At 40.2% G+C, this 19,525-nt stretch overlaps 2 protein-coding genes across 6 annotated transcripts; one reads left to right on the top strand and one right to left on the bottom strand.

The window, feature by feature from the left end:
• Positions 1 to 4: 4 nt before the first annotated feature.
• On the bottom strand, positions 5 to 5,171 carry srd5a2a (steroid-5-alpha-reductase, alpha polypeptide 2a). Its single transcript, XM_067497045.1, has 5 exons — positions 4,805 to 5,171; positions 3,604 to 3,767; positions 1,873 to 1,974; positions 1,513 to 1,663; positions 5 to 839 (listed from the first exon to the last, which is right to left on the bottom strand). The coding sequence occupies exons 1-5, from the start codon at positions 5,080 to 5,082 to the stop codon at positions 773 to 775; spliced, it is 762 nt and encodes a 253-aa protein (XP_067353146.1). The 5' UTR covers positions 5,083 to 5,171; the 3' UTR covers positions 5 to 772.
• A 6,960-nt stretch (positions 5,172 to 12,131) lies between these two features.
• On the top strand, positions 12,132 to 19,133 carry LOC137123397 (ribonuclease inhibitor-like). Of its 5 annotated transcripts, XM_067497053.1 has the most exons (7): positions 12,142 to 12,701; positions 12,871 to 13,009; positions 13,352 to 13,471; positions 14,192 to 14,365; positions 15,568 to 15,736; positions 16,344 to 16,394; positions 16,692 to 19,133. In XM_067497053.1, exons 3-6 carry the CDS (start codon positions 13,404 to 13,406, stop codon positions 16,392 to 16,394), a joined length of 462 nt encoding a protein of 153 aa, XP_067353154.1. In that variant the 5' UTR covers positions 12,142 to 12,701; positions 12,871 to 13,009; positions 13,352 to 13,403; the 3' UTR covers positions 16,692 to 19,133. The 5 variants fall into 5 exon arrangements, 4 of the variants coding, with proteins under 4 accessions (XP_067353153.1, XP_067353154.1, XP_067353155.1 ...); XM_067497052.1 differs by lacking the exon at positions 16,692 to 19,133 and having other exon boundaries at positions 12,132 to 12,701; positions 16,344 to 16,420; XR_010913839.1 differs by lacking the exon at positions 16,344 to 16,394 and having other exon boundaries at positions 12,150 to 12,701; positions 15,568 to 15,830.
• The last annotated feature ends 392 nt before the right edge of the window (positions 19,134 to 19,525 follow it).

Raw genomic sequence — 19,525 nt, 5'->3', positions numbered from 1 at the left:
AAAGTACAATAAAAGTTTTTTATTTAGCTCATAATTGTTTTTCTCAAGTTTTGAAATATTTGTTTATTCCAACTTTCATCCACAAATGAAATGCAATGGTGAAATGCTGCTTAAAGCTTCAGTAATAATCAACTAATGAGAAACACTAAAAACAGAGCCCATTATATATATATATGATATGACATATAGATATGATATGATATGATATGATATGATATGATATGACATGATATATATATATTTATTTTTTTTTATTTTTTTTTTGTAACAGAGAATTTCTACTCTGTGCTAAATCTAAATCCTTCACTAAAACCAACGAAAGACTGCTGAAGCATATGAAAAACACACATTTCAACATATTGGTGAGAGAAAAGATGAAAACATGACTGAAAATGAAAACAGCCAAATAAAAACATTAATACATGTGTTTGTCTAACACATGTAATATTAAAATATCTGAATAATGACATAAACAACAGAGAATGACGGAGAGATAAAAACAAAAGACGAGCACATCACACGTCACAGTAAAAATTGTGCAGATGTTCTAGACACGTGATTTGTGTCAGTTTTTTAGGTCGTCACTGAACAAACTCCCTGTACAGATTAGTGTGTTACTTCAGTATAATCTTATCTTAATGTCTTTGTCATTAATGTCATTAATATCTTAATGGAATCAACTAAATATGATCACTTATACATAAAACTCAAACTCCATGAGTTTTTTTCTTCTATTAATTGTGGAAAAAAGTGAAACTCATATCTGCCTTCGTCACAGTAGGAAAGGAAGAACAGCCTTTCTGGACTGAGGGTAATTTTTAAACCTCTTCAGGTAGTCTCTGCAAGACAAACAGGAGAAACTGAAACAAGACAAACTGAAACCACTGGTCAGACAAAACAAACATCCTGAATTCAGCGTCTTAGAATAATTAATTTTGGCTCTGGGAATTTTTAATTTTTTTTTAAGTTTATAGCTAACACAAAATAATGTAAAGCTAAAATTCGCAGCTTTGAGCACTGATGTAATTCCACCCTGCTCCCCCCAGGTCTCCCTCCCCTGCTCTGCACAGTGCTTTAGGTGTTAGTCTTTATCAAATGGCACAACTTCCTGATCCAGCAGAAATCACTAAAATTCTTGGTCAGAAAGGTGAGGCATCAGCTCCTCTCCACAGTAAGATAAGTGAGGGAGCTGATTTCTACAGTTACATACTGTAACTTTATATAAAAATGAGAAAAATTAATCCATAATAAAAATAATAGTTAGCTGCAACACTAATGTTGTGGTGTCAGACGTGGTTTGTGAAAAGCTGTGAATGTGTTATTTTATCAATTGTATGGCTTTTGTTAAATTTTGGTAAAAAAACAACAATTCATGGTTCATTCATAAAGTGTTCGACAAAGTTCGACAGGAGCATGACACTGAAGGGCAGAGCTTTAAAGTGAGCACATCTATAATGACATAATATAAAAATATGACTTCCTGCTGTGCTGCTCACTGATCATATAATGTACCTGTGGTGCTGGTAGGCTCTGGGCCCAATGGAGCAGATGGTGAAGAAAGCGAAGGCAAAGGCTGGTAAAGACCACACTGCAACTGCGTATCCACACCACTCTACGATCTCCCCAAAGAAATTAGCACCAGACACAAACTCAAACATTCCCCCTGAAAGAAGAAGAGTTCGGCACAAAGAGATCAGCAGCAGATCAACCAAAAACTGTCAACTTATGATGAATCAGTGAAGAAGTTATTTGTTGCTCATGGAGGTGAGGATCAAGATCTATGGTGGATCAGGATCTGTTGTGGATAAAGATGTGTTGTGGGTTAGAGTCTGTTGTGGGTCAGAGTCAGTGGCAGGTCAGGGTCAGTGGTACCGTAGGGGATCCTGTAGACAATTTCTTCAGGTTTCCTTAGGTTGCGCAGGATGTAGTCACTGTGGGTGTTGATGCTCATTCCAACAACAAACAGCAGAAGACCTGCAGAACAGAAACAGGAGCCACTTTATTGGGAAGCACCATAGAATCTGGTCCAGGGATTCTCTTATCCTGATCCATTCAGTTTGTTACTGAGCTCATAGTCAAGGTGTTCCTAATATTTTAACCACCTCATGAACAATATATAGAAAACCGAGGAACTTGTTCGCTGCCCAACAGGAGAAAACCAGTGACAAGGTCCTTCACATTTTCCCCACTTCTGCTGCTTCCAATGGTTTTCTACTGTGTCACTTCTGTTTTAGTGCAGTACAAGTGTTTTCTTATCTGGCACAATTGCTAAGTCACCTCCTGCACGTCTCCACACAGAGGCTCAATCAATCAGAGCTTTGTTCATCCTCATAAGCTTGACAGTCTTAAGTGTGTTCACACAGAAGCAGTGAAACGTTTAGTGATCAGATGGAAACTGAGTGTGTTGCTGTTAATGTTCACAGTTCTCTACAAGTCACTTTGTTCAGACAAAAAGCTACAGAACTGGAAATTAAACCAAATGTGAAGACATACAGTCCAAGATGTCCGCTGCTTCTTCACCTGTGCAGAAACAAACGTCCTCTACAATCCAACAACTGTTCCATCATCCAAAACTTCACTCTGAGAGAGCTGAGAGTACAGTAATGTTACACTTCCACAGTCTGAAACTTCTTGGGAAATATTTGGGATCAAGCACACTGTTGAGGTACAAGGAGCTCATGCTCAAACCCAATACGACAGTTTTAATTATGATAGGTTTTTTGTTAATACGAGATGCCGTCTATCATTTTTTTCTTTAATGAATGCCATGCGCCACTGTAAAGTACAGAAGTAACAGGGAGTGACGTGTGTGGACTTGCGGTAGCCAGGTATCCGAAAAAAACCTTGTGTGCCAAACAGTGGTCTTGGCGGACAGTTTGAACCAAACTCAAAGCTGATAAAAATTCATCCTAGTTTTGTTATTACATTTTAATATTTTTTCATGCATGAAAAAACACATTTAGAATTTAGAATGTGTTACGTTTGTCCAAACTAAGTTTGTTTGTAGATATTATTATTTACTTTGGAAGGCAAAAGTGTCTTGTGTTTGTCTGAAGAAACATTTACACATTTTATTGCATATTACAAATGACCTTGGATTCACTGAAATCGATATAGAAATACATAGAAGCAAATAAAGGCTGTAAAAGAATATTAGCATAATTATTGTTCTGTAAATTGGATTGTTTTAAAAATATATGCCTACAAGTTTATCCTTTACAGTCACCATTTTGTTGATTTGTCTTTCCTGAAAAAGTCTGTTTTTGTAACAGTTGTGTTCATCCCATCAGTGCTGAGCTAAACTGCTGCTGCCCCAATTGTAAATAATCATCCTGTCCCCGTAGTCTGGACTACAAGTTCAAACTTGGCAAGTCTGAAGTCCTAATCCCTTTGGAAGAACATGGTGTACTCTGTATTGAGTAACACCTAGGTTCTACTTACAATCCTTTCTGGGAGAAGAAAAGGAAAAAACATAAAATCTTTCACACTGTTTCTTTGTTAATGAACCTGTGCTCTGCTCTCATTATTCAGGAACCTGCTGTGTCAACATCGAGAACAAAGTCTGAGTTTCCTGCTGAATAGGTGGAGGTGGTGACCGCTCACCTGCAGCCAGGCGAGCATCTTTCAGCCAGGTGTCCTCAAACTGGGCACAGTGCAGCAGGTGGTGTCCCTGCAGGAAGCCGTTGAGCGAGCAGAAGATGACAGCGCAGACCACAGTGTCTAGGGGGACAGGTTGACCTCGGGTCAGGAAGGCGTAGATAAAACTCCTGAAGGAAAGAAAGAGATCACATCTATTTTTAGCTCCAAATATGATGTTTGTGTGTTTACTGTCTCACCAAAATAGTCGCGCTGAACTCATTTAAAAAATGTGTCAGTAATTCAAAGCTCTGAACAGATACAGCTCAGTACATCAGATATTAGAATCCAGCACTCAGTGAACTGGAGTAGGTGCAGTAAAATGCTGAATGTGCAGCATGTAACGGAGTATGTAGAGTGTGTATACTCATTAATTAGATGATTATTAAGGTTTGGAAAGAAAAAATAAATATGTTTTTTTCTTTGATTTGAGCCTCAAATTGCTAGCAAACTTAAACAATTAAAGAAATTTAATGCGACAACTCAAAATACTTTAATCTGTAAATATTCTGTGTACTTAACTACTAACTATCTGGTAAACGTAATGCTGTACCAAGTACAGTATTCACCTTTGAGATGTTATGAAGCACAAGTATAAAGTAGACACACTTATCTACAAGTACCTCTAAGTTGTACTTAACTACAGTACTTGAGTACATGGTACTTTCAGCACAGTGAATGCATGTTTGTACACTTCCTGTTTGTAAAACGGCTGATGCTGTTACTTTCTGTTCTTCTTTTGGTCACAAATATCATTATCTTAATAATCAGGTTGAAAAGAACTGAGTACAAGTACGCGTGTGCTTAAGTACAACAATGACTGACTGGTACTTTACAGGAGTATTTCTACTTTTCCTCCTTACTTTTCATGTATGTGAAGCTTTAGGACACTTGCAGAAACAGAATACAGCATTAAGCACTCATGTATTACTGTGGATGAAGTATCTGTCAGTACTTAAAGTGGTCAAATCAGCTCCACCTTCACCTGCTGCTGATTTTACCTCCGAGTACTGGTACTAGAACAGTGCAAAGTAAGGTTTTAGAACATAGAACAGTCAGGGTAAAGGAAAGTACTGGTACTGGTAAAATTATTGGTACTTTAAAGAGTTTGCCTGCCAAACTCTACTTGCTCTGTGTGTGTGTGTGTGTGTGTGTGTGTGTGTAGGACCTGTTGAAGTAGTGCAGAGTGAAGGTAGACAGCAGCAGCATCTTCCCGCTGCTTCCTTTCCGCTTCTCGGTGAACAGCAGAAGTAGCAGCGGCAGCGCAAAGGCCGGGACCTCCTGCAGGAACCAGCCTAGTCTGGCCGAGCAGCAGCGCCTCCCCGCCGGCGTGTAGCGGCCGTACTGAGCGGCTGAGCGGCTCCGGGTCTGGTACCACAGGAAGGCCGCGCCGCCGACGATCAGAGCCCAGCTCAGGCAGGACACGGCGCCCTCTTGGCACTCCATCAGCCCGATGTGGCTCGGCTTCACTTTGTGACTGACGCCTGAAACGCACCGAGGAGGAGTTCGGGAGTTCAGTGTGTGTGTGTGTGTGTGTGTGTGTGTGGGCGTGGGGGGGGACCATTAAATAAAAATGTCCTCCCTCCCTCCCCATTCGTTACAGCACCGTGGCCCCACCCGCAAAAACAAACTGTCTTTTTCCATCTTGTACTACAGTAAAAGTATCCGTGAAACTGTTATGAGCTGAATATGCTGAAAGTAGCCAAACTAAAAGTACTCGGAAATGTAGATATTCTACAGGTGGATGAATTCATGTGTTCATCACTTTGGTTTCCTTAATGACACCATGGTGGTGCTGATGAACATGAGGCTACTCTGGGGTTCGAACCTAAGTTCACTTCACTTACCTGTAAATTCATATTCACTTTTTGTGTCTCAGGTGCTGCTCACTGCAGAGGACAGACAGACAACAGTAAGTGCTCCTCGTGGTCCCCACCCAGTGGCCAGCAGTTGTCAAGTCAAGTGCCTTTATTGTCATTTTTACTATACACAGTGGAAACGAGATAACGTTTCTCCAGAACCATGGTGCTAGAAAACAACACAAGCTATGTAAAGTGCATCGAGTGCAAACAGTGCAGACGACAGTGTAGACAGACAACACAAGATAACACAGGACAGGACACAAAACCTAAGACAGTGTCGACCAGTAAACCTATTGTATACTTCGATTATACAGTACAGTACAGTCAAATGTGCTAAAGGGGCAAAAAGCAGCATGTAAACAGTATAGTGCAGTTAAGCATAGCATGATAATAAAAAAGTGTGTGTTAAGTCCAGGTTGTAACTGTTGTAACTGCAGCTCACTGTCTTTAAAGTAAGATGTCCCACAAACAGCTGGCCCCACGAACATTTCATCAGTTTTAAAAGAGACATGACAACATAAACTAACTGTTGATTTCATTGAAGGACTTCAGTTGCTAAGAAACACGTTCACATATTGATTTCACATCTTAAAAACAGATGGAGCTTTTTTCTAGGTCTTTAAATGTTAAAGTCTCCTCCTTCACCGTGACGTCTGCAGTGAGACCTGGACCTTCAAATCCTGCACATCTTACTTCTTCATGCTCTGAATGGGATCAGCTCCACACATTGTGCTTGTACATGCAGTTCTCCAGGTTTGAAGGTGAGCTGAGAAATAGGCAAGCTGCAGCTGAAAACACTGAGTGTTCTTTCCTGTGTTTTTATCCTCACCGGATTCAAGGAGGACCAGTTGGTTTGTGCTTTGAGAAGCTGACTTACCTGTGTCCACCTACACCTTATCACTGTGATGCTGAAGCTGCTACTGCAACACACAGGAAACAGGTACACAATACTCAAGTAAAAGAGCAAATACTTCCCTAAAAAAGTACTCTGTTACAAGTAGAAGTAATACTTCAAATTCTTGACTGCAGTGGAAGTACTGATTACATGCTCTGTCGGAAGTTCAAAAGTAATAAAAACAAAGTATTTAAACACAATTAAAACTGATGCTGTTGATAACATAAATGTACATGTCTGGTTCAGATTTGTTCCACATGAGCTTTATCAATAGTTCTGGCAGAAATCTGAAATGTTCAGGTCTTGTTGATTCATGGACAGATTCAAAGAGAGAAGCATTTTAACAAACCTGGTTTCTGACTAGTTACTGTGAAAAATCCTCAACATATAGTTCACTACCTGGTGCTTTAGTTAGTAGCAATTAAAAAACAAATGTTGGAGGAAACTGTAAATAAAATACTGAATACTTAAAACTTTAAATAGAAAGTCAAAGCCAGGATTGGTCAAAGTGTATTAGAACATCATACATCATTCCAGCTTTTATCATTAGCTGAATCACGTCAGTCTACCCGAGAAAGTTAAATCCAGTGATTTATAACCAGAAGATGGTAAGTCAAATCAGGTAAATGAGATTTGTTTTAATGTTAAGTAATGCTATCAATAAAAGGGGCATTGAAACCTAGAAGTTACCTCTTGTGAGTTTATTACAGATTCCAGCAGGTTAGCGTTAGCAAATGCTAATGGATAATGCTAACTAATGTTAGCTAAGACCCAGGACGACCCCTGAGGACTAACGTCAAGTGCAGTGTCATGGAAATCACAGGTATACAGGGAGAAGAGAAAGGGAGATAGGACTGTCCCTTGGAGTGTACCTGTGCTGAAGGTAACAGTGTCAGACAAACAGTTCTGCAGACGGATGTACTGGGGTCAGTCAGTGAGGTAGTCCAAAATCCAGGCAACCATGGGGGTGTCAACGATCATGCGCTTTAATTTCTCCCCCAGCAGGACAGGCTGGATTGTGTTAAAAGCACTGGAGAAGTCAAAGAACATAATCCTTAGAGACCCCCCAGGCTTATCTAGGTGGGTATAGATGCTGAGGCTGAAAAGGAAACTGGAGGGGGTCCAGAGATGGTTTCACCATTCGCCATAAGAAGTCCAAGACCAGTCTCTCCAACACTTTTATGATATGAGCCACAGGTCTGTAGTCAATTGGGACACAGGGTTCAATTTCAGTACTGGCACTAGGCATAATGTTTTCCATCCCAAAGGACCCCTCTCCAGCTGCAGGCTTAGGTTGAAGATGTGTGGGGCACAGGCTTTCAGTACCCTGGGGCTGACTCCATCAGGTCCTGCAGCCTTTGTGGGGTGAAGCCTGCATAGCTCTCTCCTCACCTGCTCTACTAAGATGGTCATTGCTGCAGAGACAGGAGTGGTGTTCGAGTCCTGCAGGGGTGAAATCGTGGGCACCTGTGCTGAAGCCCCCTGGGAGGTGGATATGAGTCACATCAAATCTATTGAAAATGGTGTTAAAATCATTAGCTCTATCCACACTCCCCTCTGTCCTCTGGCTGCTGGTTATATCCAGTGATGCTTTTCATGTCAATTCAAACTGCTCTGGTGTCCTTCTGTTGGAGCCTCTGTTCAAGCTTCCTCCTGTAAGCCTCCTTCCCCTCTTTGATCTTTACTGACAGCCGTCTCTGGACGTCCCTCACTGCATCACCTGACCTGGATGCTGCCTTCTTTTCATTCAGAATTACTTTCATGTCCTTAGTGACGTATGGCTTGTTGTTTGGGAAGGAGCGGACAGTTTTTGTTGGTATACAGATGTCAGCACAGAAGTTAATCTGTAAAGCAGCCTGTCAGTCCATCAATCTCCTCACCATGTGTCTCACAGAGTGTCGGTCAATCCGTGGCCTCAAAACATCCCTGCAGGACATTTGTGGCCCCATCAGACCATGTTTTCACTGTTTGCCTCTGTCCGAGGAACAGACTCTTTCACAGTAACACGACCAGTATGACACCACCTGTTGTTGACGTACATGACCAGGTCGCCTCCTTTCCTCTCTCCTCCAATCCACCCGCGCTGTGCTGAAGCCGTTAATACTAATGCGTATGTCAGACATACTGTCCTGCAGCTATGTCTCCATTAAACACATTACTCTCCTCTCTCAAGAGATATTGTCCTTCCTCAACAGTGCAGTCAACTCCAGAGACCTCACGTTGCCCATAATCAGAGATGGGAGATGAATCTTCTCTCCCTCGCTCGCCTGTTTTTATTTCCACCCTTCCGTCTGCGACCTCTTTCTGTTTTCCTCCTTATTTTGTCTGGAATGTTTAAAGTCCAAATGAAACTTAAATCCGGTGCTGGTCTGCTGCAGGCTGATCTGCTCTTCCGAACTGTAAACAATGAGCGGCTCCAGCTCCATACAGCTATTGCGCGCACAGCTGGAAGTAGAAAAAGTTCAGCGATGATAAAAACAAAAATAAAAACTCCCTCCAGCCGCATAATCAGAGAGGGTAAGCTTTACACAACAAACTGGATACTTTACTTTATTAAAATACTACACTAAAATAAGAAAAACAGAATACATTAAAAGAAAATGAGAGCTACTGCAACAGGCTGCACAAATAAAGTCCAAAGTAAAAGTTGTCATGATTTTAATTTGATTTAGACTTGAGTGATTATTTTAATGGATTAATTCGGTTCAGCTGTTCAATCTAATATTGAAAACACTGTTCTTGAAGTCAGGATTCCCGAATTAACTTCCTCCCTCAGGACTTTTATTTTGCAGCCACTTCCTGTGTCCTAGTCCCTTCATATTGTTCCCGCTTTACTAATCACCAGTAATCAGTTCCACTTGCTCTCATTACTTTGCGTCAGTTCGCTCGCCAAGATGTCAGATTGTCTGTCTAGTGAGTAACATCTGACTCTCTCTGTTGCCGACTTTGTAAATTACGCTAAGGATTATGAGTACTGCTAAATGCCAGCAGGAAATCAAGGTTAATCACGGACCCTCGTAACCCTGCCATCACGAAGACAATGTTTTCATGCCCACGTTTGATTCACGCCATGTGTTTTCCTACCTGTGAAGCCCAGACTGGTGTTTGACTACGTGCCCATGAATTACACTGATTATTGAACAAAGCATCACGGACTTTTTCAGTGTTACTAAGTGTCACTGAAAGGGATTTTGGAATTATTGAATACTGTCTCACCAAAGGGATTAAGTTATTGGATATTGTGTCACTAAGAGGTTGTTGGAGTTCTTTTCACGTCAGGGATTGGAGATCCACCACGGCTACGTTTCCCGCACACACTACCAGGACCATACTCCACTCTTCCCCTTCTGATTCGGCTCGTCTCCCCACGCATTCTAGTAAGTAGTGCCTTTTGTTTTAGACACCATTTCCCACAAGTCAGTATTAAGTACTCACTGTGTTCTCCCTCAGACCGGAGATCAGCGCCACCTAGCGAAGCGGAGGGCTAAGCACATCAACATCCTGCTTTGCCAACAATAACACTCTTTAATAAACTTAATTAAAACTGAGAAGTTGCGTCAAGCACCTTATTGGGTCCAACCCTAAAAAACTAGCCATTTACACCTCCATCATGTTATAGTTCAGTCCACCTCACACTGAGCTCCTACAGCAGCTCATACTGTCTCATGTGTCCACATCTTTTAAGTCCTCCACACATGGCTGGGCCATATTGCCAACAAATAAGAAGTCGTATTTTTTTTTTTTTTTAAGTATTTTGGAATTCATTGTAAATAAATCCAAAAGAGAGTCGTGTAAAAGGTGTTCACCTATTAGCTGTTGTAAACATGAATAACACTGCTGGGATGCAGCAACACTGATCCCAAGTCATTACAGACTGGGCTCTAAACACAAGTGACACATGATGGTTAGTCACCCAACTTAAAGGAGGCTAGTTAGCATACAGCATGTAGCCAGCAGCTAGTGAACCCAGAGTTTCTGCATCTTCAGATCTGACTGAAATTAAACCACATTTTCATGATCAAATGTATAAAAATAGGAAGATATCTTAACTAGCGGGAACCATATTGTTGGTGTTTTAAACAGTAAATCCAAGGCTGGATTCCAGACTCACCCAGCAAAGGTGAGTGTCCTGGGGCCTCAGGAGTAGTCATGTCAGCTGGTGGAGCAGCACTTCTATTACTGTTTTGAGTGTGTTGTCTTGCCCACTAACAAGTGGGATCAGCTCCAGCTTGACCTTAAAATTGACTAGATTGATGTATTTCATTCAGTCTGTGAGCAGGATTGTTTAAGTCAGCTTCTGATCCAGCATCCAAACTGATTCAGCAGCATTTACCAGAGAACATTGGAACATTTTGGGTTTGTCAGTTAAAATTTGTGGGCTGTGAGATGAGATTCTGCTGCTGTGCTTTGTTAAAAAGGTAAACAATACAGACTTTTGAGCTGCTTTTAATTGAAGATATGTCAAAACTAAACAAAAGCGAATATTTCATAGGCATTAAGATAGTTTAGAATGTTTTATTGTTATGAACATGAAACTTAATTTAAGCAAAAGTTACTGTCTTGACATTAAATTAACTTAGTCTGGTAATGAAAAATTAGCATTTCATCAAATCAGTCTTTTTGCACATTTTAGTTTTTTTTAAGCCTTATTAAACAGCTCAAAATTACAATTTAGCTTCACGGAGCTTTACAATCTGTACAAAGAAGACACTGTCAGTCCCTACGTTGTTTCCCTGGTGTTTTTTGGGGGATTGGGGTGGGGGGCAGTTCTTAGATCTCAGATAGTAACCATGATTTTTCCTACAGCTCTGAGTTTCCACAATTTCAGACTTGTAAGAAAACGATAACAGTTGTGCCGTCCACAAATTTTAGCACCTTGACAGTTGGGTTACTGGAGCTGCAGTCATTTGTGTAGAGGAAGAAGAGGGGAGAGGACATGTTTCTGTGGAGCACCAGTGCTGGTTTGCTGGGTGCACAATGTGACTTTCTCTAGCAGGGGCCCTGTGAGGTCTGCTAGGTGGTTCAACACTAGTCGTTTAAAGGACTTTATGACCATTGGCCTGTGATAGAAAATTTCTATTTTAAACACGAAGATCTTCAACTCTGCATTTACAAATGTTGTCCATCTGAGTTTTGCTTCAATTTAACTTTTATCTTAACAGAGAATCACTGACAATGGCTGAGCCCATGGTTTCCAGCTAGGTACAAACAGCAACCAGTTTTACTCACTTTAGTGAGTTTTAGTCTGCATACTGCTATGGTGGTTGGAAGTGACCAATATATACTAATATTTAGAAAATAAATTTCAACCATTTAAAGATGGAATAACACACACACCTGTATCCCATCTCAGCTCCGTTGAATGTGCAGTCAAGTTGGGAGTAATTTCTGTGCAGAGAAAATCTCAGAGCTCCATCATTTCTGATTAGATTAGATCATCATATATGGGCTTATTCCCTCACAATAATTTAAAGGTCAATTCAGACCTCTTTGTCTCCTTGGACCCAGATCTGTTCTCCCCCACAGCTAGATCTCCTGGTTCCCAAACTGTGGTAAAGTCAGTAATATCTATCCACAGACATGTACTACAACTGATTTTTTTTTAAGGCATTAAAAAGTAATAATTATATTTTGGGTAGGAGACATTAACAGTAGGTGACAGAAAAATTTCCTTCGTAATGATCTGTAACTTCTTCCTTTCTCAGGTAAAAGTAATATTAGCAGTACATTTATGAAAATGTTTTCATTATGCTGCAAAATGACTGTAAAAAGTCACTGTAGTATTATGTATTATGAACATTATTGAAAATTTTCCCAGGTTTTGTATTTAAACCTGTTTAATATTTGATGCAGCTGCTTAATACAGCTGTTACCTAAATACTGTGGAGTACTAGTATATGAAATGAAAACCTTTTGTAGAGAACAGACATGAAATCAGTGACTTCTTATCAGACACAGAACACAAAATATGTGACAAAGAATCCATCAGCATGGGCCCAAAGTGTTGTAGTGTTTTTTTTTCAGTGAGTGTAGCTGAAGGAAGATGTGTGTGTGTGTGTGTGTGTCTGCTATAAGACTGTCAAAGAGCAACAACAGGCCACACACACCAGTCAACCTGAAACATGTCTGCGATATGGTTTAAAACCAGCTGCTAGTAAGTAGTTTGAACAGCTGGTGGCACTGCTGCATCAACACCGAGCTGAGACTCCAGCTGACCTCCTGACTTCCTGTTAATGGAGGGGGAGGAGCCACTGGAACTGAAAGTGTTGAGTTGGTTCAGACTGAGGGGAAGTGAAGACTGAGGCAGGGTGAGTGTTAAACCAACATTACTCTCATTTTACTGTCAAAGTCTCTGAGTCACTTTTGTCCCTGTGGACTATAGAGGACACATCACACATTGTCTACTTGTGTCCAAACAAAGACACTGAGAGAAAAGGAGTAGAATCAAACTGTGTGTGTTACTTCCTGTTTTCTCAGTTTTATTAAGCCAACAGTTTGAAGCGGAAAGAGGAGAGGAGAACAGAGCAGAGTCTGCAGGATCCAGATGTGTGTCTGTGAAGAGGGACCGGTCCAAAGATGATCATCCAGTCCTCAGTCCTGAAACCTCAGACAGAAAGTAAGAGAACTGCTCCAAAGTCATTTACACAATGACTCATGTTAATTACATCTGTCACAGCTGTTTTTCTCTTTGTGTTTATTCACTTTTTCTATTCAAATATATTTACTGACATTGAAACAAACTTTCCATGACACAAAGACAAATGATTTGTTCCATCTTCATGTCAGTGTCTCTGACAGTTGTCAGTCCCAGAGAAAATTTGGAATCTAAGAGAACTGCTCCAAACTGTGAAACCTCCTGATGATCTGCAGCAGCAGCAGTTTGTGTTTAGAGCAACAGAAATGACTTTGATCAGAGAATTTATCAGTGATCTGAAGAAAAACTTGTTGGTGTTTGCAGAGCTCAGTACCACAGACAGAGAGAAGAGTCTCCAGTGTCCAGCTGTCTGTCTATGAAAAGTGACCAGTCCAAAGGCCTAATTCTGAACTTCAGTCCTGAACCTGGACCCTCAGACACAAAGTAAGAGACATTTTCTACTGTAAACTGACCTGATGAAGATGATTCATCGAGGACAAAATGTTCTATTCAAAGATTTATATTTATGATACAGAACTATTAGTGCAGATACTGGTTTAGACTAAGATGGATCTTAGTCTGAGTCTTTTTTTTTTTACATATGTTGTTTAATATATTCTGTTGTTGTTTTCAATTAAATTCAATACAATTGTATTTATATAGAGCCAATTCACAACAAAGTAATCTCAAGGCCCTTTACATAACACACTGGAAAACACACAGCTCCAAAGCTGGGGACACCTGCAGAAAGGGACAGAGAGAGGGAGACAGAGAAGGAGACAGAGAGGGAGAAGCACAGCAACAGGAGAGAGAAGACACAAAGCTAATAGCATGCGGCTGTGACACATAAATGTATAGAGAGCAGAGGAGCTTATTACACTTGGGGAAGTCCCCCAACACCCAAACCCATAGCATCTCAACTCGGTTCGAGTTCAGGTTAACTGTGCACCTTTAACTATAAGCTTTATCAAAAAGTCAGTTCATGGGACAAAGACATTATATTAATGAGGGAATAAAACACTACTTTTCACAGTTTAATCAAGTCGAACCACCTCCAGAGATAAATAACAACTAAAATCTTACTGATTAAATAGGATTCAAGTGTTTACAATAAACATTTCAGATTTGATCATATTTCAAATTTGATATTGTTTCTCATCACAGACTTTCTGAGTGTGGACTCTCAGAGACTCACTGTGAAGTTGTGGCCTCAGCTGTAAAGTCCATCCCCTCCCATCTGAGAGAACTGCATTTGAGTAGAAATATCCTGCAGCATTCAGGAGTGAAGCTGCTCTCTGCTGGACTGGAGAGTCCACACTGTAGACTGGAGACTCTGAGGTCAGTGTTTTTCTCTTTTACATCTTAAATCAATGTCAATACCAATGTTTTCCTGTAAAATCCGACTGGTTAGCTCATTGTAAAAATCAGGAAAAAATGACCAACATATATGTTTTACAGTGAGGTGACATGTAGCAGCTGTAGTGAACAGAACAGTCACCTGGACACACAAACATTTACTCAGAGCAGGTTGACGTGAATGGATGGGTCAAGAAAACAGGAGGCTGTGACTGAGTCAGCAAGTAAATTCATTTAAAACCATGAAAGTGTAACAACACCTGGTCATGTTTATCTAGGACTTTAGGATAAAGATTAGTGTAAAACTTGCCGCCATTTTGGTGCTTGGTGCCATTAGAGGTGATACCTGCCTCCAAATGTGGCAATGAAAGGAGGAAACTGCATTAAAACTGAATTATGTTTGTTCTGAAACTTCACAGACTGTATGTGACACTATAAAGTGTATAAAGCAAATGAAAAGAAGTTTGAGAAGTTAAATCCATTTTCAGCAGTAAAGTCTTTTATATGAAACACAGTGTAAATCTCAGCAACAGCAGCACAGACACAGAGAGGAATGATGTTTCCAGATGTTTGAAGTATCTTTAGTGGTGTCTGATTTGTCTACATCAGCAGGTGACACTTGAACCTGTGCATGATGCTTCCTGTCAGACAATGATGTCACTTTGTGTAGAGACACAACCAGTAACCAGGAGCAGAAATGTGACACTGCAGACATGTTTGTACAGAAAGGTACTAGGTTCCATTTAGGATCAGAGAAGAGAACATCCATCTGATTTTGATCAGTCAACATCTGATCCAGGAGGAAGCAGAGCTCACTGACATTAGTTATTTCATCAATAATGGTCAGTTTGGTCTAAATATTTGACATTTGACATCAGATTAAACATAATTGTTCAGATTTACAGAAACAGAAAATGAATTAAAGAAACAAGATTCAGTCTTTGAATCCAACACGTCTGATTTTATACTAATTCCAGAGGTGAGTGAGGTGAGCTGCATGTTCTGAATTAGTGCTGACATGAATAGGTGTATGAATGTTGTGCTGACATTTGGATGATGTCTGTAGAAGTCTGACATTCTGATGATCCACAATAACACAAGGACAAAGTCACTCTAACACCATTGATTAGGACAAATCTGATTGTTACTAATGATTTGATCCACATTTTTGATTCTTTATTCAGATTGAGTGGCTGCAGTTTGTCAGAGATCAGCTGTGATTCTCTGGTGTCAGCTCTGAAGTCCAACCCCTCCCATCTGATAGAACTGGACCTGAGTGAAAATAATCTGCAGTATTCAAGATTGAAGTCTCTGTCTGCTCTTATAAATAATCCAGACTATCGATTAACAACTGTGAGTGTCAAAGCAAAGATCCAGTATTTCCTGTAACGCTCTAACCAGACAGGGGAACTAGAGGTGATAACAAACACCAAAACGTCACATAAAGGTTAGCAAGTGCAAAAGTGTCCAGACATAACAAGCCAACAAACCTTCTGATTGACTGTGATGGAAATGTAAACTGACAGAATTCGAAAACACAGTAAACAGTTTAGTTTGCTGTAGATTTAACACTATATCAGTTAAAATGTCACTTTGGCTTTTTTCTAACTTCATTTTTATATTATCAGCAGATTTTTAGGTCACTTAATAGTCACAATGACATTTTAATCTTTAGTCAATTTGGCAGTGAAATACCTACTTTGTGATTTTCCTGCCTTAAGAGAAGTAGCTCACTTTCACAACTTGAGCCTGTTTGTGTAGATACATCTGCAGAGCTGGAAGGTGACAAATCAAGAGCAGAGCAAATGGTCACAGCAGCAAGAGTAGAATCTGATATTAGGGTTGATTATTTGGCTGGAAACTGCATGTTATGAGACAGTTTGCTCTATTATTTTGTCCACCACATTAAGTATGTCAGTGAGGACTGGCTACATAACAACATCTCCTGTCTGCACCACAGTTCAACAGCAGCACAAAAAAACAGCCTCCACAACTGAATCAACTCCTCTGAGTGAGTGTTGTCCTCTTCCTCTTTTCTGCAGACAGGGACACTTGGCTGAGTTCCGTCCTTGCTTAGACTCAGAGAGAAGAAGCTGCTCCACAAGTTTATTTTCTTATTCATTAATCTCAGTGGTGTCTTGAAGAATTGTTGTCCCATGATGTCAGAAAACAGATGGTTATTTATGCTCTAGTTCATTTTTACAACAAAAAATTAACTAGTGAGCTGCACTGTGAGGTAACTTTCTTTATTTCCCAAAATAGACCTAGAAACACTGATCTCCTCTCTTCTCTCTCATTCTCTCTACAGGTGGAAGTGATGATCTCTGTGTGATCAGAGTAGGATGTTTGTCCTGATGATCCACATGTTGCTGCTGCAGCATGTTGTGTGCAGAGAGGCTCTGACTGGACCATGTTACTGGGAGGTAGAGTGGAGCAGCAGTAACTGACCAAGGAATCAGAAGAAGTGGAGATGACTCTCAGTGCTGCAGTCTGAACTTCTTTGTGGATCTGGATCTGCTCTGCTGCTCTGTCCTTCTACACTGAGACTCCTCCACCCTCCACCATAATCTGACTTTGTCATTTTTGATTCCTTCAGATCTTCTGAAGCCAAAGTGACTCTGCAGGTCAGTTGTGTTGATGACAACACAACAGCATTTGTAGTCATTTCAGCAGGACACAGGTTGCTTCAGTGACTGTGAACTAGTGGAAAGTCTTTGTTTCTTCCTGTGTTGCTTTGTGTTGCAGCTCCACACTGTGGAATTGAGGAGATTTCGTGGGCAAGACACTGAACCCTGGTTTGCTCCTCACTGTCAGTAATAAAATTTTAAAGGTCATCTAGATGCTGAAGGTTAACAAACTTCAGTTAGTTCAACACGAACTGTTCCTGTTGTATAGTCTGATGTCAGATCTACAGTGGATACTCAAAACCCACTTTACTGCTCTTGATACTTATACTACTATTGTTTAATGAAGACATGAGATTAAGATAAAACAATGTTTCTGCTTTCATTTGATGGAGTTTACACCTTGACATGTTAAACAACATGGAAAATAGCAACCATTGTACAAACATTGGACGTACTCAGTACAACAATTGTAATTGTCTTGAAACAGAAGAAACCACAGGTGAACTGAGCCACATCCACAGGTCTGCAAATAAAACCAGCTGATGACAGAAACATAGTGAGAGCTGTGAAAAATAAAACCAAAAACACAATCCACAATCTAAAGAAAACTGTACCACAAGGTGGAAACAACTCATCAGCAGGAAGAATCGGAAAGATAAATCAGTCCAGAGATGATCCACTGAAGTTCCGGAACAAGATTTTATGGACTGATGAGATCAAGATGAACCTCTACTAAAGTGTGGAGGAAGAAAGAATCTGCTCATGATCCAAACCATCCAAGCTCATCGGTGAAGAACAGTGGTGATGGTGTCATGGTTTGGGCTGCATGGCTGCTTTTGAAACAGTCTCACTGATTTTATTGATGATAGAACTAATGATGGCAGCAGCAGAAGGAATTTAGAAGTGAACAAAACTAAGGTGGAGGAGCTTCATCATGCAGAAAGACAATGATCCAAAAAACACTGTCAGCTCAACAAGGGACCTTATCAGTGAAAAGTGGAGGTTTTAGAGTCACTCATTAGACCTTAACTGGGAATTTACCTGCTGAAGATGAGACTGAAGGAGAACCCCCTGAAACAACAACAACTGAAGGAGGTGGCAGTAAAAGTGTGGAAAAGCATCTAAAGAAGAAACCAACAATTAGATTTCAGTGAGTCACAGGTTTGTTGCAGCTACTGCAAACAAGGGATTTACAACCAAATACTAAGTTTTATTGATTTTACATTACTTTGAGGGCGGCTGTAGCTCAGTTAGTAAGGCAGTTGTCCACGGACTACAGGGTCAGTGGTTCAATCCCTGGCTATATGTCAAAATGTCCCAGGCCAAGACACTGAACCCCCAACAGCCCATTCCCCTCCCCAGCTGTGCAGTGACAGTCAAAGCCCAGTAGAAATTGGGGAGGGTGGCATCAGGAAGGGCATCTGGCGTAAAAAACTGTACCAACTGTGGCGACCCTGAACTTACAGGATAAGCGGAAAGGACAAAAAATATATATTTTTATTTACTTTAAAAATGTCTGTTCCAACACTTTTACTTCACTTAAAATGTCAATGAAAATTTTATTTGATACAAAAAGTGCTCTGTTTTTTAACATACTGAGACATATTGATGTAAATACCATCAAATAAAAGCTTTCAAATCCATCTTTCAGAAATAAAAGTAATTTTTTGTCTATTTTTATTAGGGAAATAAATGAGTGTCTGTAATATTTTTTCTTATTAATAAACAATGTGAGAACAGGGGACACACCTGGATCACACCTCAGCTTCATGTGTTTAAGCTACTTCATCTTAAACTCAGGCTTTAGTCTGATCTCAGAGGTTCTAACCCAAAGCCCTGACTCTGAATTACAGTGATGTCCACAAATACAAAAGATTTCTGCTTTCAGATTTTTCTGTTTTAACACAGGGAATGAAGCAGCACTTTGTTCTGGTTCAGGTCTGAGTATTTGGCCTGATGAATTCTTGATTTTTCACACATTCAAGAGTCACTTCTAATTAACTAATTAATTAATTAATTCTAACTAATAACATTTTATATTGTTTATTCTATTTCATTATACTATAGGTCATATGAAACAATTATGATGTAATTAACGCATATTTAAATGTTTATACTATTACTGTTATCCTTACTACTACTGCCAGTAGTATTAAATAATGATTATTATTGTTATCAAAGAACCTTTCTGTGAATTAAAGAAGATGTTTAACAGGTGACTCTTGTCAAGATCGCGGTGGGTGTGTGTGTTATTATTATTTCATGTTTTTTAGATGTTTCTATATAATTTTATATAATCTGTAATCTATTCATTTTATTTCACATTATGTAAAGCAGTGGCGGAGGGGACTCTTATTGTGAAGGGCAGGGTTTGGCGCCGACTAGCGGCGGCTCGGTGGCGCAGCGGCTCCGCTCCGTTTCTATTCCCTGAGACACCGCCTCCATTTTAACACCGACCCCCGGTGGAAGAAGAGCGGCTCTCAGCGAAGTCAGCGGCTAAGCGACAGACTCGTCT

The sequence above is a fragment of the Channa argus genome, chromosome 3, assembly GCF_033026475.1.
Source record: "Channa argus isolate prfri chromosome 3, Channa argus male v1.0, whole genome shotgun sequence".
NCBI classification, from domain to species: domain Eukaryota; kingdom Metazoa; phylum Chordata; class Actinopteri; order Anabantiformes; family Channidae; genus Channa; species Channa argus.
The sequence above is the reverse complement of the archived record's forward strand: the minus strand, read 5'-3'. Positions and strand labels throughout refer to the sequence as shown.